Source organism: Protopterus annectens, chromosome 1.part0 (genome assembly GCF_019279795.1).
Source record: "Protopterus annectens isolate FY-2018-M chromosome 1.part0, PAN1.0, whole genome shotgun sequence".
NCBI lineage: Eukaryota > Metazoa > Chordata > Ceratodontiformes > Protopteridae > Protopterus > Protopterus annectens.
The window spans coordinates 414,051,704-414,066,994 of record NC_056725.1 but is presented as its reverse complement, the minus strand read 5'-3'; the positions used below and the strand labels follow the sequence as shown (position 1 = coordinate 414,066,994).

Sequence of the window (15,291 nt, the reverse complement as noted above, 5' to 3'; positions counted from 1 at the left end):
TGTAAAACTGCAATCAAATGAATAATATACTTGAGCAGCAAGAAATGAACTGAGAAGATGCCAAACTAGAAGACATGGCTGGTGTGTACTATGTCAGCTGAGGATGATCACGAGAACCTATGCCAGCTAATGTATACTGGTAAATAGTTGCAGCTATGCTTCACGGGTGAATATGCCCAAATACTTCAATCTTGTGTAGTTACATCAGTAAATTCTCAAGTCGCAGACTCTTGCAGTGTTGCTAAAAGAAATGAAGAGGGTTTGGTTTAAAACTGCTGTCATATGCAGCAGATATCATCTGACAGTCAAAGTGCACTAGTGAGAGACATTGTGCTCAAAATGTTCATTCATCAACCTTTTGATTGACTTTTACATTCACATAAAAGCAGCTAAATGAATGCAGAATTCAGTCATTACTTTCCACTGGATGCAAACCCTCCCACAACTCCAATGCAAGGTGAGCTTTGCCCCTACACACCTGTTACTTATATAATCAGCACTGAGGTTACTGCAGTTTGGGTAAAGGGGACATTTCTGTGCAGTGGTTGAAGTACAATGTATAAATAACTGCATTACACAGTTGGTCGCACTTTACTGACTCCCAGACAGAGGCGTTACTGTTGTGCTGAGGACTCCAGAAGCAGACTGGAAAAAAGCTCAGAGAATTTAAATCCGTGTCATACTGTTACTACAGTTACACCACATTAGTCAGAAAGTAGTACAAGAACAGGCAGCTGTAAAATACTTCATACTATAAAACACCACTATTCACAAAATATTGCTTCTCATTTTTATGCTAGTACAACCAGATCACTATCTATAATTAAAAAGCATAAATACAGAAATGTCAACTGTAAGTATTGCAAGTATTTTCTCATCTAAGATTTCTCCTTAGGAAGCTCACAATACGAATATTGAATTTCATAATGATGAAAAAAATTACCGTCCTAATCTTAGTTGAAAAGGAAAGAAGAAAACATTTTCTGTACGAGGGAAGCCTACTTGCACTTTACTACTAGGTCATTCTGACGACAAGGTTACATGCCTCCAAGAGGAAAATGGCATCTTCCATTTTAAGATGTTTGACCTTAAAACAGAAAATACTGGCGATATTATAACTACAAATCCTTCTTCCATCCTCAGGAAAGTTGAAGTTTTGAATGTTGACTTCCCAGACAGAACCCTATTTTGATTGTACTTGTATTTAAAAGGAAAGCTAGTCTGTTGGATATACTTAATAATGAAGCATCAACACCAGTAACAAATGACCCCCCCCCCCAAAAAAAAACATACATAGCATTACAGCCTACACTAACCTATGCCATACCATGGCTCAGCACAAGAAACACTACAAAACTAACATGGGAAAGGTAATGAAACATACAGACACCAAAGAACAAGCCTAAGATTTCCCTGACAAAAATGATGCATCCTATATTGTAGAACTTCTTCTGTTTATTATTAGCTTTATTGACTTAAGTAGGCTTTTCAGTGAGTTATCACTAACATTACCTTCTTACTCCTTAAAGCATTCACACCATTTTTCCTTTGTAGCTCCATTCACCAAGCAGTTTTACAGCAGAATTATCATCAATAGTAGTGTCTTTTTTAATTCTTGGACTTACCGCGCCCTGAAGATGGTCTGAAGAGACAAAGCACCTTTTTGTTCATTGCTACTGCACGTCCAATTTCATAACCAACTCCTAGCGAAGGTTGTGTCACCTCTGCAATGACAACTGAGAGAAAACACAAACCCGTTGTTAGAAACTACTGAAACCAGCTGTACTGCTTGCATGCTAAAGTACAGCAAATACTGCTTACGCCTTTTCAATTAATGTACATACTTTTTCTCTTAATGTACACTGAATGACATATGATCTTCCATATAAAACAGGATTTGCTGCTACTACGGAGATAAGCATTAAAGAGCCATACACAGGCACTACATCCAACCTTCTAAAATAGGAGAAGGCCTTGCCGTATACAGAAGATATACAAGGAACTCACCATATACATATATCTTCAAGAGACATGGAGGATCTTGCAACAATACAACAAACAGTCCTCTACTGAACAACACAGCAACCTCTGCAGCCATTTGCCCAGTTTCTTGCAGCAGCTGAAGATAATGCCAATGATACTTCTTGCTGTGTGCTGCCGCTCCTCTGACATGACACAGCACGTGCTCATTTACAAACAACATTACACCACACCATCTGCAAGTGTTCACAAAACCTGCATCTAAAACTCAAACTTCACTGAAATAACTGACACTGTACACACACAATATCTTTTTTTTTTGGCTTATAGTAACCAAGATAGATAGAACGGTCATCCACAGGTATCTCACACAACTGCAGTAATGTACTGAACACTCATGTAGCAGATTAAAAAAAAAACAAATATGCAGAATCGCAAGCAAAACTGTTCAATTAATCAAGGGTGGACAGCTATGACACAGTCATCTACATTATTAAAACCTGTCCTACTTACGGACTGCATCTAGCTTTAGTATTCTAAGAATGTGAAGATGTTTTCCCAGGTCAGTGCTTCATGTACAATCTCTGCTGAGAGTTTTTAAAGTGCTTTGTTACTCTTGTCATAATGTCGCATCTCAGCTCAGTACAACTGGCTAGCCATTCTAAAAGCATCTGTTGAGTCTTGGATAGTCCCCGATTGCCCTGGACAGAATAAATAAAGAAGTGATCAGATTTGTCAATATCTTTGGTTCTGCCCAATCTTTACCAGCCATCAATGCACTTTTCAGATTGTGCAACAGGTACCAACATTTTATATGCAAGAAGACAACTGGAAACTGTAAGGGATGAAGAAAATAAGTCAAAGGGGACATGAGAGGAACATTTAAAGAACTCAAAGCAATCCACAGCAGGTATACTCATTTAAAAATACATATAAAGTACAAAAAGATAATCTGACAGCAACAGGTGGAAGGCTGAGGAGAGACACCAGGAAATTTATTTTCCAATGAAAGGGTTATGGGTGAATGGCTAGCCTTCCAGAAAAAGATCATTGTCAATAGTAACTAAATCCAAGAATAAAAAGGGCAAACATAAGACAATGTGCTTAATGGAAGAATTGTTTATAACAGCACTGTTTAAAATCGGTCCCTGATTTTGGGCCTTTGTCCCCACTATTATTTTTTGGCTTTGATCAGAAGTCTTGTGCCAAGAGGGTGAGATGTATGACACTTGGTGCAATGGAGAAGGGTACAGAAAACAATTATTATGATCATGGGAGTATCTATAGGGACAAATCAAGCTAAGAAGGGATAAAGTCACAGGACAAATCTGAGTGTATGTCATGCTAGTTCAGGATTGGTCTTTAATGCAAAACAGTTCTAGGCCAGTCAACTCGGAGTGAAGGGAAGAATTACAAAGCTGTTTACTGTGATCTTTTAAATTACTGTTGCATTGTACAAGCTCCATTACGCTGAGAAAGAAAGACAGGTGTTTTCATTTCTTGAACTGATTTTAAATTCATTTTAACAGTTTGTATCTGCTTTAGCTATGGTCTTTAAGGTCTATATTAGTAATCTCAAAACATAATCATGCCACATTTTGTTGTTTAAGTGGACTAACTACTGTCTTTGCATTAAGGCATTTCTAGGCCAGTCAGCTCAGAGCAAAGGGTCTAAGAATTCCAAAGCTGCTATTTGCTGTGATCTTTTAAATTAATGTTGCATTGTAATAGTTCCATTACTTTGAGAAATAAATGTGTTTTCATGTTGTGAACTAATTTTAAATTAAATTTAACAGTCTACATCTGCTTTAGCTAAGGCCTTTAAACCTATATTAGTAATTCCATTACATATAAACCATAATAATTCCACAGCCGTGGTGGTACAGCAGTAGCATTGTTGCCTCACAGCAAGAGGTTCTCCTGTTCGATTTTCAGCTGGAGTGCCTTCTGTGTGGAGTCTGCATGTCCTCCCCGCGGTCAAGTGGCCTCCGAAAGACATGCGTGAATGGGCGTGCCTTCGCTGAAGGTTGGGTGTCGGGCTGGCAACTCAGCACCATAAAAATCGACTGCCAATCATTAGCGGATCGGAGTTCCACTGTGGCAACCCCTAACCGGCAAAAGCCAAAAAGACAATCATAAACCATAATAATTCCAGTACATAGTTGCACTGCACTTTGTTGTTTAAGTGGTCTAACTGTTGCTATTAAACCCTAGTTATATACTGAGCTGTATGTAAGGCTAGTTCAGGCCTAGTCTTTGCATTAAGGTACTTCCAGGCCAGTTAGCTTGGAGCTCTGGTTCTAATTGTTTCCCATCTCACCCACCCTAGTGTAGTTGTGTCAGTGTGCCCATGGCGGGTATGAAGTTGCACTGATCAGCATTCTGCCTTCTCTAAGGATGATGCCATGATATGAGCAAAAAAAATAGCAGACTTCAAAAATTGGATTAATTTTTGGTGTAATTTAAAGGGGGTCCAATATTATGTCAGTCAGGGAGGATATTACTGACAGACCACGCTGCTTCAGCAGGAATAGCCTGCATCTGTCCTCGCTAAGGTTTTGAATATTGCCAAATACATTGTCCACCTCCATAGTGCCTTTTTTAACCAATGCCATCTGATAAACCTACCAAAATAATGAACAAGCAAAGGAAAACATGAAGGTGTTACTGATCAATGCTAGGAGTCTGAACAAGAAACTACATCCCCTACAAGCTCTTCTCACCCTGGAGGATATTGACATCTGTGTAGTGACTGAGACATGGTTTAAAATAGCACTCTGGCTGTGTAGGGCTACAAATCTTCTACAGGTTTAGACCAGCTAGTGCACAGGATGGGAAAAATGGTGGCGGTGTCTTAATGTACATCCAGAAGAGACTCGCATCAAGGCTGGTAAAGCAGCATGATGCACTACAACTTTTTCATGTGCCCAAATATCTATCAGAAAGGTCATCTGCCATGAATATGCTAGCTATAGAACTCCCTCTATGTCACAAGAAAGCCACAACGTCTATCAACAGGAACTAGAATCACTCTGTATTAAACCCAATACCATTTTCCTACGTGATGTAAACTATCCAACTATAGACCTACACCACCACTAATACACAAGCACAGAGATTCCTGGACTTTGACAACATAAAGGTTCTGGAACAATTGCATCCAATAGAGGGAATAAACAACATCTTGTATTCTGTCTCTACTAAAATAGGAGCATTTTGCACTGTTCCTTGCGTATCTTCCTCGCTTGTTAGGTCTGACTATAAAGCAGTTTCCTTCAAAATAAAATTGAAACCGGAGATCGCTTTCACCCAGGTATTAAAATTTCCTTAAGAAAAACTACCTACTCCTAAGTGATACATTAGCAAGTTTCAAACCCCCATACAAACCCAGTTAACTCCAATAAATAAGTAGAAATGTACACCACCTACCTGGCTTATTACAGGAAGCTCAGAAAAACTTGCAGAAAGGAAAAGGTTTAGCGGGATGGGAGTCTAGGACTGTGATCTCTGACAGAGCTCATATTGTTTCTGATTTTCACCAAGCAGCTGATGGCATCCAGGAGCAACAGTGTCAACAGCAGGCTGGGAAAAACTTGGGGACTACAAAAAAAGGAATTGGTCCTGCATACCCCCTCCAAAGTCTCTTGTGTTGGCCTCTGGATCTGTGATCTTCTGGCAGACTTCCAGGAATTCTCAAAAAAGTTTATAAAGTCCTGGCAGGCCAATACAAGTCAATATACTCTACATTAAATATTGACATAGAAAAAGAACTCTAATGTTTAAAGGACTATGTGGAGAAGATTCGACCATTGGTAAAAGACAGAGTCTATTTCATGTACAAGGCACTGAATGGGCCAACCAAGAAAATATTGGTAGAAGAAGCAAATGCAGCTCTGCTTGATATTGATTTTGGTACTTACCCATTTATCACTTCATCGAATTGCACAGTAGGAGGCGTTTGTACTGGGTTGGGTATCCCTACACAAAATGTTGATGATGTTTATGGTGTGGTGAAAGCATATACCACAAGAGTTGGGGTTGGATCTTTTCCCACTGAACAGAGCAATGAGCTTGGCGATTAGTTACAGTCTCGTGGTCGTGAATTTGGCGCGACAACAGACCGTAAAAGACATTGTGGTTGGCTGGATCTTGTGTTGATGAAATATGCTCATATGATAAATGGCTTTACAGCTGTTGCAGTGACAAAACTGGACATTCTTGATGTGATTGACGAAATAAAAATTGGGGTTGCATACAGACTGGATGGGAAGAAGATTCCATATTTTCCAGCAAACCAAGAAGAGTTAAACAAAGTTAAGGTTGACTATGTTACTCTTCTTGGATGGTGTTCAAGTACAGAGCATGTACGCAGCTTTGAGGAACTGCCAGAAAATGCAGAGAAATAAATTCACTTTACTGAAGAGTTCTTGAATGTGCCTGTGAAGTGGATTGGTGTTGGCAAATCCAGGGAGTCCATGATACAGCTACTTTAAAGGCGCGTTCTACTGCTGATCCACACACACAGTAGAGTATTCCAGTAGCAGTTTGACTTTAGAAGTCCCATTGTGGTTTTTAAGCAATTAAAATATTTTTTTCAGGTTATGATCGACTAGACTTGAAAATATTCTATGCATTTACAACAGAGAAAAGATGAAAGTATTCACTCCTTGGCACATGCAAACCTGTCTTATTTTAATCTGTTTTGTATCATTTTACTACGGAACCTATAAAAGGGTTCGCATCCAGATCAATAGAGGTCATTGTGCCCCTCTACTCATCACTCATCAGACCCAGCATAGAGTTGTTGTCTTTCAGCTTTTCCCGGTTAAGGGTCGCCAGTACAACGCCCCATTTGGGATGTACCTTACAAGACACCTGCAACAGCTGGAAAGACCACAGAAGTACCTCACCAAGAGGATCACTGGCCTCAAACAGATGCCCTATGCAGCTCGACTGAAGAAACTCCAACTGTACTCAGTTGCATACCACCTACTCAGTGGTGATCTCTGCCTGACATACAAGGCCATGTTCAACCCAGAGTTGATGGACATGCTCCACCTAAAGAAAACCATATCCCCTCGAGCCACATGCTCTAAGGATCTAATCCTCACCACAACAATAAATAGGATGTGCTGCAGGGATAGATTCCTGTCCCAAAGACTTCTCATGCTTTGGAACAAGATTCCAATCTACATTAGGCAGAGCTCCTCTCTAACACTCTTCAAGAGAAACCTTGACGAGTGGATGGGAAAAAGAAAGCTTACCCTGGGGATCACTTCAATGGCTCTGCTGGACAGAGGCACATGGAACTAATCTAAGGGGGCGGCGAAAGCCAACACATTCTGGCTACTCGGGCAGATAGCCTAGTACCTACCTATGAACTGGAAAGAGTCTGCAAAGCTAAGATAATCATCCCAACATGTAAATATGTCAATGCCTTGAAGAATGCAATAAGCAAAGACTGCAACAAGACACTTTTGTGAATACTCCTGGTGTTGCAGAAAGTCCAAAGAAGACAGAGAAATGACAATTTAGCCCGGACACAACAAACCATAACAATGCCCAAACCACTCTCCAATGGGAATGTGATAAAAGGAGTCCTTTCAATCTAGCTTTACTATGAAGAACCTGCGGTGGGGGTGGGGTGGGACAGCATTTTCAACTTTGAAATCTTGACAAAAAGATTTAGAAAGGTCCATTCCAGGCCTCCAAGAGCCTCGCCTTTTTAGTGGCAGAAAAGTCTTTTACCCAAATGACAGAAAGTAACAGGTACTACAAATCCCTGGGTTAGTATCTTGTACACTACAAGAGGAAAGACAGAAACTTGGGTCACTTGGTAAGAAAGAATCCTCTGGGAAGGGGTGAGGGACTCCCATTGCCAGGTGCAACTGTGTGAATTACAATTAAAACCTGTCTGTAAAAATACGGTGCCACAAAGGAAGATAAAGTCTCAGAGATGGATGGGTTGCCAGGTTGAGAAAGGGGATTGGCCTAATTGGGCCAATAGTCACGTTGACTGAGAAGTCTGTCATCTTTTTTTTTTTTTTTTTTTTTTTTTTTGAGGCTTTTGGAGCCACCTTGCCATTTTTCTTCTAACTCTTGTTTGCCAGCACCTTGCTGCTTAAATTTCTTACTGAAAAGGGGAGCTGTGACAGAGGAGAAAATTATTATATTTCAAAAAGGGTTTAAAATCCGAGTCACTCTTTGCATTAACCTTCCCCTTTCATCACAGTTCCTTAACAACTCAGCTGCAGTAGGATCAAAACAGAAACCCCTTATGTAAAGAATGTGGAATGTGGACTGTAGCTTTGCAAGCTGGTCTGTCACAGGGGGTAGGACTCATTTAGCTTAGGCTACTGCAGCTGTGACCTATGCAGGAGTATCTCTCAGAACCTATGGGTTTGTAAAAGGTCCAGCCTATAGAAATCTTGTTACTGCCAATAACATGGCATACAAAGAACCATGAAACTGAAGATAGCATTTAAGAATTTACACTACACAAGGAAGAGAGATAGAGAAAAAAAAAAAACACATTTGGGATGAGGGACTATTTTCGCCATTTGGAAGGGATCACAGAAATAATGTCTGTAGAGGAAAGGAATGAAACACTATGGATCACTCTGGGAGACAGAAGAGGTGCTGCAATCATATCAATATTTGTTTACAGACCTCTGTCTCAGGGAAAGATAATGACAAAGCAACAATGGAAAAATACTACAGTGGCAGAAAAAGGCGAGATATTGCTCAGAGGACTTAACTATACTCAATATCTGCTGCAGTACCTAGCTGGCAACTGCAGAGAGGAACAGAGCTATACCTTAAAAGCACCATGGGACAGACCTTAAGCTGTCAGTGTCAGAATCACTGAGAAGGGACTATGTGAAATATAGCAATTTCAAATGGGAATGAAGCGAGACCTCATTCATAAGAGATAGCAGTTTCTGTGAGAACCCAACAGTGTAGTTTGCTGTTAACATGCTTGCAAAATCATCACCAGCTGTCACTCCATTTGAAAATGGCCTCTGCCACAGTTCACTGACTGTCTCAGGTTAACTTAGTAATCTAATTCTGGCCTTCCAAATCTAGCCATAAGACACACAGACGTGTCCACAGGAAAGAGATACCCACTGCTAAGGATTCTTAACACATCATCCTTATACTTTGCGCAAGTCATGAATTTAAGACATTTCACTTCCTAACATGCTATTGTTTAATAGAAGCTGTGATCCAAATGTCTCCCAGCTGATGGATGACTGACATAACCATTTTCTTACGGTTCGTCTTTACTGTGCTTCTGTAGTACTTCCTTGGATTAGTATATAACCTTTGGCCACGACTGAGCTAGGAGTACAATATCAGTTTGAGGGCTTCAGGAGTCAGACATCTGATATGTACTGACTAGTCAAAGGGAAATAACATCAGAAAATCACTGCTGCAGTACCTGCAATATCAGTGCATGGTCTTCCAACCTGATGCAAACGACCTTCCAGAGCCATCAGAAGTGGTACTTGTCTATGCACTTCAGATGCTGTGGTAAATTGTCAAGGTTTCACAACCATAAAGAAAGGCACAGATGAAAGCTTAACTGTTAACGGTGTTTTTGTCCCAAAGCGGTTTCCAAGTTTCCAAAACATGGCATTGGTACACTGGAACCTGAGCCAAATGCTACAGCCTATATTCATGCTTCAGTAAAGCTGGCTATGAACGTATGGGAAAAAAGAAGAATGTCTCCAGAATCTGCCTGTTAGTCTGCCTGTTAACAGTATACTATAAAGTCATTGCAAAGCATCAAGCAGACTCTTTTGGGTCATTCCAGATGTTTAAACTTCTGCAGCAACAGACAACAAAGTAAGGAGGTTCCTACTGGTTTGTGCAAAAAAATCGACACACTCTTCACCACACTGCATGATAAGCAGATGCCTTGCAAGCTTTGGTCTTCGAAGAAAGTAGTCCAAAACTGAATATACTTCCTTCCATTTTCTGACTTATATCCATCTCATTAGTAAGGTAGTCTTTGAAAAGAACTGCTATAACAAGTCAGGAAAGGTTGGGGCCAAGGTTTGGATGATGGTACATTCTTGCTCTGTCCAAGTCTGGATGCTGAATGTGTTTGTATCATAGGATCATAGTTGCATACTAGGACAGCTGCTCTTGCAGGCCATTTTAAGCTTGGCCAATTCCCCCTAGGGTGAGAATCAAACCCTGTATCTTGTGTCTAATAGATAAACACCTGTACCATTACGCAGGCATTTGAACCATTATGAAGAGGACTTGCAGCCATCTAGTCATTCACCAGTCTCAAGGCCTTAGTGAATTTAGCTGAGAAGCCAACATTCATTTGCGCTTCCCATATACACATCATGACTGAAGGTTCCCATATACACATCATGACTGAAGGCTTTTATCAGAACAGTGAGAGCCAACTATAGATCATGAAGTTTTTTCTGAACACTTCTGTTGGCCCCAACTGGCAAAGAACAGCAAATATACAGTTAAACAGATGGTCTGAATCCACTCTGCAAATCTGGCAATACTTCCTGGGTGATGTGAAGCAGTCAGTTCAGGAAAATAATGACAAAAGATTCAAAGATTCTCCCTGTAGAAACAGCAAAACAACAGAGGACACTGTTAGTATGATGGTTATGATCTCTGCTTCCCAAACAGAAGGTAGATGGTTCAGTCCTGACCTCTGACCAATACTTGTGTGGAGTCTGTAGGTCTGCCTCATGTCTCTGTAGGATTCTTCATACCTGCTGAAAACATGCAGGATGTTTGAAAGGTAGGGAAGAGCTATGTAAACTCACTGCTTTAGTTACCAGCTGTGGTGGACAGTATCCACGCAGCACCCTCTAGAAAGGAGGACATGGATCACAGGCTGCATGTTGTATCAGGGCAGGCCACCTGATGGTGTAAAACTGTATCTAGGTGATTTGGTCACACTGACTAAATGTCGCCAACAACAGGTATGGGCATTTTTAGTGATAAGGGGGTTCAGGACACATCCTACTCCAATCTATGCCAGGGATCCAGGATAAAGGTTCGAGACTTTTATGTGCCTCTGCTGGTCAACATGTGCCTGCCATAAATTGCAGCAGCATTAGGTCAATAAGCTACTGGCTGGTTAGTGTCCAGTTGTCCAACCTGGTTTAGCTCAGCTGAGCAAAAGCTGGATGCAACACCAATCAACCTTTCAAACATGAACTAAGGATTGCTACATAACAGCTTCACTATCAGGAAGCAACTTCAAACTGGATGGCATCAAGGTAATGAGGAGAGTGTGAACATCCTATGTATCCAGGAGGCAAGGTGAAAGGGCTGTCTTACAACCCACAGTCTACTACTCAGGGGAAGGACCAAGTAGAAATGGTAAGGAATAGTGGTGAGTTAGGGTCTCCTGAAAACAGTGAGGGATGATCAGACAGTGACAGATTCATGACAATCAGACTGCAGTGTAAAGATAGGGCAGTGTTTATAATCTTAGCCTATGCCCCACAGCCAGGATATGACGGCAAGTAAAATAGTGCTTTCAGGCAGCAGTTGTAGGACCTACTTCATAAAGCAGGACAACACGAGTTGGTATTGATAATGGTAAAACTGAATACACATACTGGGACAAACAGAACAGTGTATGAGGACTGCCTGGGTCCACATGAATAGGGAAACAAGAATAAAGAAGGAAAAGCCATTCTAGACTTCTGTTTGGAGGAAAATGGTTTGAAGGCGGCCAACACATAGCTCAGCAAGACAGAAAGTTGCAGGATCACATACAAGAGTGGCTAACATGCAACTAATGAAACTTCCTTCTAGAAAAGAAAGGGCACAAAGTAGAATCAAAGACTGCAAAGTCATCCTCAGGGAAACAACTGAGCCACAACATAAACTACTGGTGACCACAAACTGGCTGTAAACAGTGGACACAGAAGGCTCTAAGGTCAAAACAGACTAGGTTGAAGACATGGCAGTTGACTGAAGTGAAAGCAGAAGAGTTAAAGAAAACACTCTGGGCTCTTGTACCTCAGGAAGAAGAGGAGGAAGAAACCGGTGTGTTTGAAAAAGAATGGCAGTGTCTCAAAACAGCAGAGACTACAGAATAGATATTTGACTGATCCGTAATGCATACAAGTTAATAGGTTCATAGTCCATAAGTAAGTACTAGGCTAGCTACCCTTGTGGACCATTTTAAGCCTAGCCAATTTCTTCTTAGTGAGAATCAAACCATGCACCTCATCTGTGAGGACACCTTAACGATTACACCAACCTACACTTCTTGGAAAACTGGTGGTAGAATGCAGAAGTCCATGAGGTTATCAAAAGAAAGGTGTGCAAGAAAAAGTGGGACATATAAGAGATGGAGTAGGCTAAGAAGGGATATTGGTTTGTCAAATATTCTAACAGAATAATTGTAATAGCAAAGAACAAGGCATCAGAGGCACTCTACCAGCTTCTGGAAAGTTGATTCTGTAGGAGACGCAAAGAAACTCTATCAAGCTGCAGGGCAAAGGCAGAAAGATAAAGACAGTCGTCAGACACCCATTGATAAGGTAGGCCAGGAACAATATGCTCACAAGTCCACAGGACATCAAAGGCAGATAGAGAGTTTCCAGCAGTTTCGCAATGAAGAAAATACAAAAGTTGTACTTCCTACAGCCGAAAGACTAAGTTCATCCATCACGGCAGACGTGAGTACCGGGGAGTTTAGTGGTAAGGTACGGTTAAGGAGGTGCATGTGTGAGTGTACACAAGGAACTGCATGTAAGAGAGCATATGTGAGTATGTGTCTGCCTGGGAGGTAGCAGTATGGGGGAAGTGGGGGATTAGGTTAGATGCGTGTGAGCGCACATGCATGCATGTGTGTGGCTTGGGGAGTCTGTCATACTTCAACATACCTAACACTAATAAGCAGAGCCTGTAACATAAGGTGGGGGAACCACTAGCCAGCAGGGATATCTCTGAAAGTCATGCCTGAAAAAAGATAAAAGAACTAGAAGAGGTATCTTTAGAAAAAGGAAGGAGCAAATTACATACAAATTAATGGAATTATTGGGAAGAGTACATGGAGAGTAATATTCAAGAGAAGGAGAGAGGTTTAAGGGAAGGCAGGAATTGAGTTATTCATGTAATGTTGGACTGAAATACAGTTATAAATAAAGAAATCATGTAATATACAATGTGTGTAAAGGGAAAAATGTTTATGTGGTTTATTTTCTTTTCTATGAATGAATGTGTACCTATGTTTTAAGTGATATTTTAATAAAAATGCTAAAAAAAGTTGTGCCAGAGTGGCACAAACAATACAGGGTTCAGGGGGTTAAACACTATTACATCAAGGATAATTCTCTCATGCCTTAATGGCACTTTAACAGAACAGGGACGGGGGGCACTAGATACCAGAAGAATGTAGCAGGGCGTAACATAGGAAACTAATGTTAGGCATTAATGTGTGATTGCAACCTTCTGTCATTTATGAGGGCAGGAAAAGGGGAAATTTTGGATGTTCACACAACTGAGGTACAGATATGTTTCTGATATGCATTTTTCTAGAGTAAAAAAAGAATATGACAATGTGTTTTTTGATGTTGATCAGCACTGTATCAAAATTATGGATAGAAAGATTAGAAAGTTGGAAAGGGATCTGAATGACTACAAAAATGGGGTGGCTTACCAGACACTTGCCAAAGGAGGGTGGTTCAACAAACAGATTAACAGTAAGGGTGTTAATAAAATTGTTCACAATCATGACAATGTACCTCCCTTGGATGAACCACCAAGACATAGTGAATGTTTGGCACAGAAACAAGGAAACAATAGTACAAGTACTCCTAACAACAACCCAGATCAGGTTTTTTATTTTCCCCAGGGCAGACAGGGATACAGGGTTCAGTTTCAGAACAACCACAATTGGGGGAGACCATGGAGATGAATATATTATTATCTATTAATGAAATAGGAATGGTTGGACCAATCATTGACCCTTACACAATTACATCAAAATGCAATTTTACAATTTTTAATTTTACTGACATGGACATTTGTGATATACATTTTGAATTGTTCACAAAAGGATTCCATTTTGTTCCAACTAAGCCTTTAGATATAACCAAAACTATTCTAGAATTAAAACTATTTACAAGACAACTTAACTTGAATTTATTTTTTTAAAGGTGCATCTTTTACAAAAGAACCATCAGTAGAGCCAGTTTCAACCCCCCCCCTCCACCCAGTTGTTAGGATTTTTGAAGAATTAGTGGAAACGGACATCAGAAAGTTAAGGAAAGCTAACAAGACAAAAGAGAATTTATCTGCAAACTGCTTTTCCCTGATAGATCAACTAAGAGAAGAGCAAATCAGGGTCATGAAATCTGACAAGGGTGGGGGTGGTTTTAATGTACAAGCATGACTATGATGAAAATTTACATAAAATACTTCAGGCCACTGAGCAATATAGTATCACTTCTTTAAACGAAATTAATATAGCATATGCTAAGATAAAGCTTCTACTACAAGATCACTTGTTACAAGGGGTGATTAATGAGAAATTGTTTAATTTTTTAATGGTCAATAAACCCCCTCACACCGGTTATGTTTGGCATTCCCAAGGTCCATAAAGGTTTGGACCCTTTAAAATTTAGACCCATTGTGGCAGGATCTGGAAGCATTACAGAACCTTTGGGCAAATTCGTAGATATTACACTTAAGAAGATGATTTCATCCTTTAGCCACATTTGTAAGGACTCTTGGGATTTTCTCAGAAATATCAGAAAAGAGTATTATGATAGTACAGATTTCATGGTAACTGTTGATGTAGTAGAGTTGTTCCCCAGTATCCCCCATGTTACAGGACTGCAATGGTTCAGTGAAGTTTTAACTAGACTTTCAGGTTTAAGTACAAATTTAATAAACCTGTTAGTGGATTTTATGGAAATTATTTTAAATAACAATTTTATTTTTTTCAATGGGGAATTTTTTAAACAAAGAAAAGGTGTTGCAATGGGCACACCTTGTGCCTCCGCATATGCAAACATTGTTTTATTTTACTGGGAAAGCAAGTTCATTTTTACATTACCCTGGAAAGAAAATATTATTCACTATCAAAGATATTTGGATGATATTTGCATATTATGGAGAGGCAATAAGGAACGTCTCCAAGAGTTTTTAATTTATATCAATAACACTACTCACTTTTTAAAGTTTACATCCAACATCAGTGATTGTTCGTTAAATTATCTAGATGTTATGCTGACCAAGAACATTGAGCTAAGGATGTTTGAATCATCGGTGTTCAGAAAGAGTACCTTTTCAAATGCATTCTTG

The 15,291-nt window shown here is 40.0% G+C and overlaps 1 protein-coding gene and 1 pseudogene across 1 annotated transcript in view; one reads left to right on the top strand and one right to left on the bottom strand.

The window, feature by feature from the left end:
• DNPH1 (2'-deoxynucleoside 5'-phosphate N-hydrolase 1) overlaps positions 1 to 15,291 on the bottom strand; it is a 180,958-nt gene that overhangs the window by 70,928 nt on the left and 94,739 nt on the right. Inside the window, exon 3 of the mRNA XM_044060282.1 lies at positions 1,626 to 1,736. Within this exon, the coding sequence (XP_043916217.1) occupies positions 1,626 to 1,736 (111 nt within the window). The remainder of the gene's footprint in view (positions 1 to 1,625; positions 1,737 to 15,291) is intronic.
• On the top strand, positions 2,850 to 6,488 carry LOC122801087 (annotated as a pseudogene).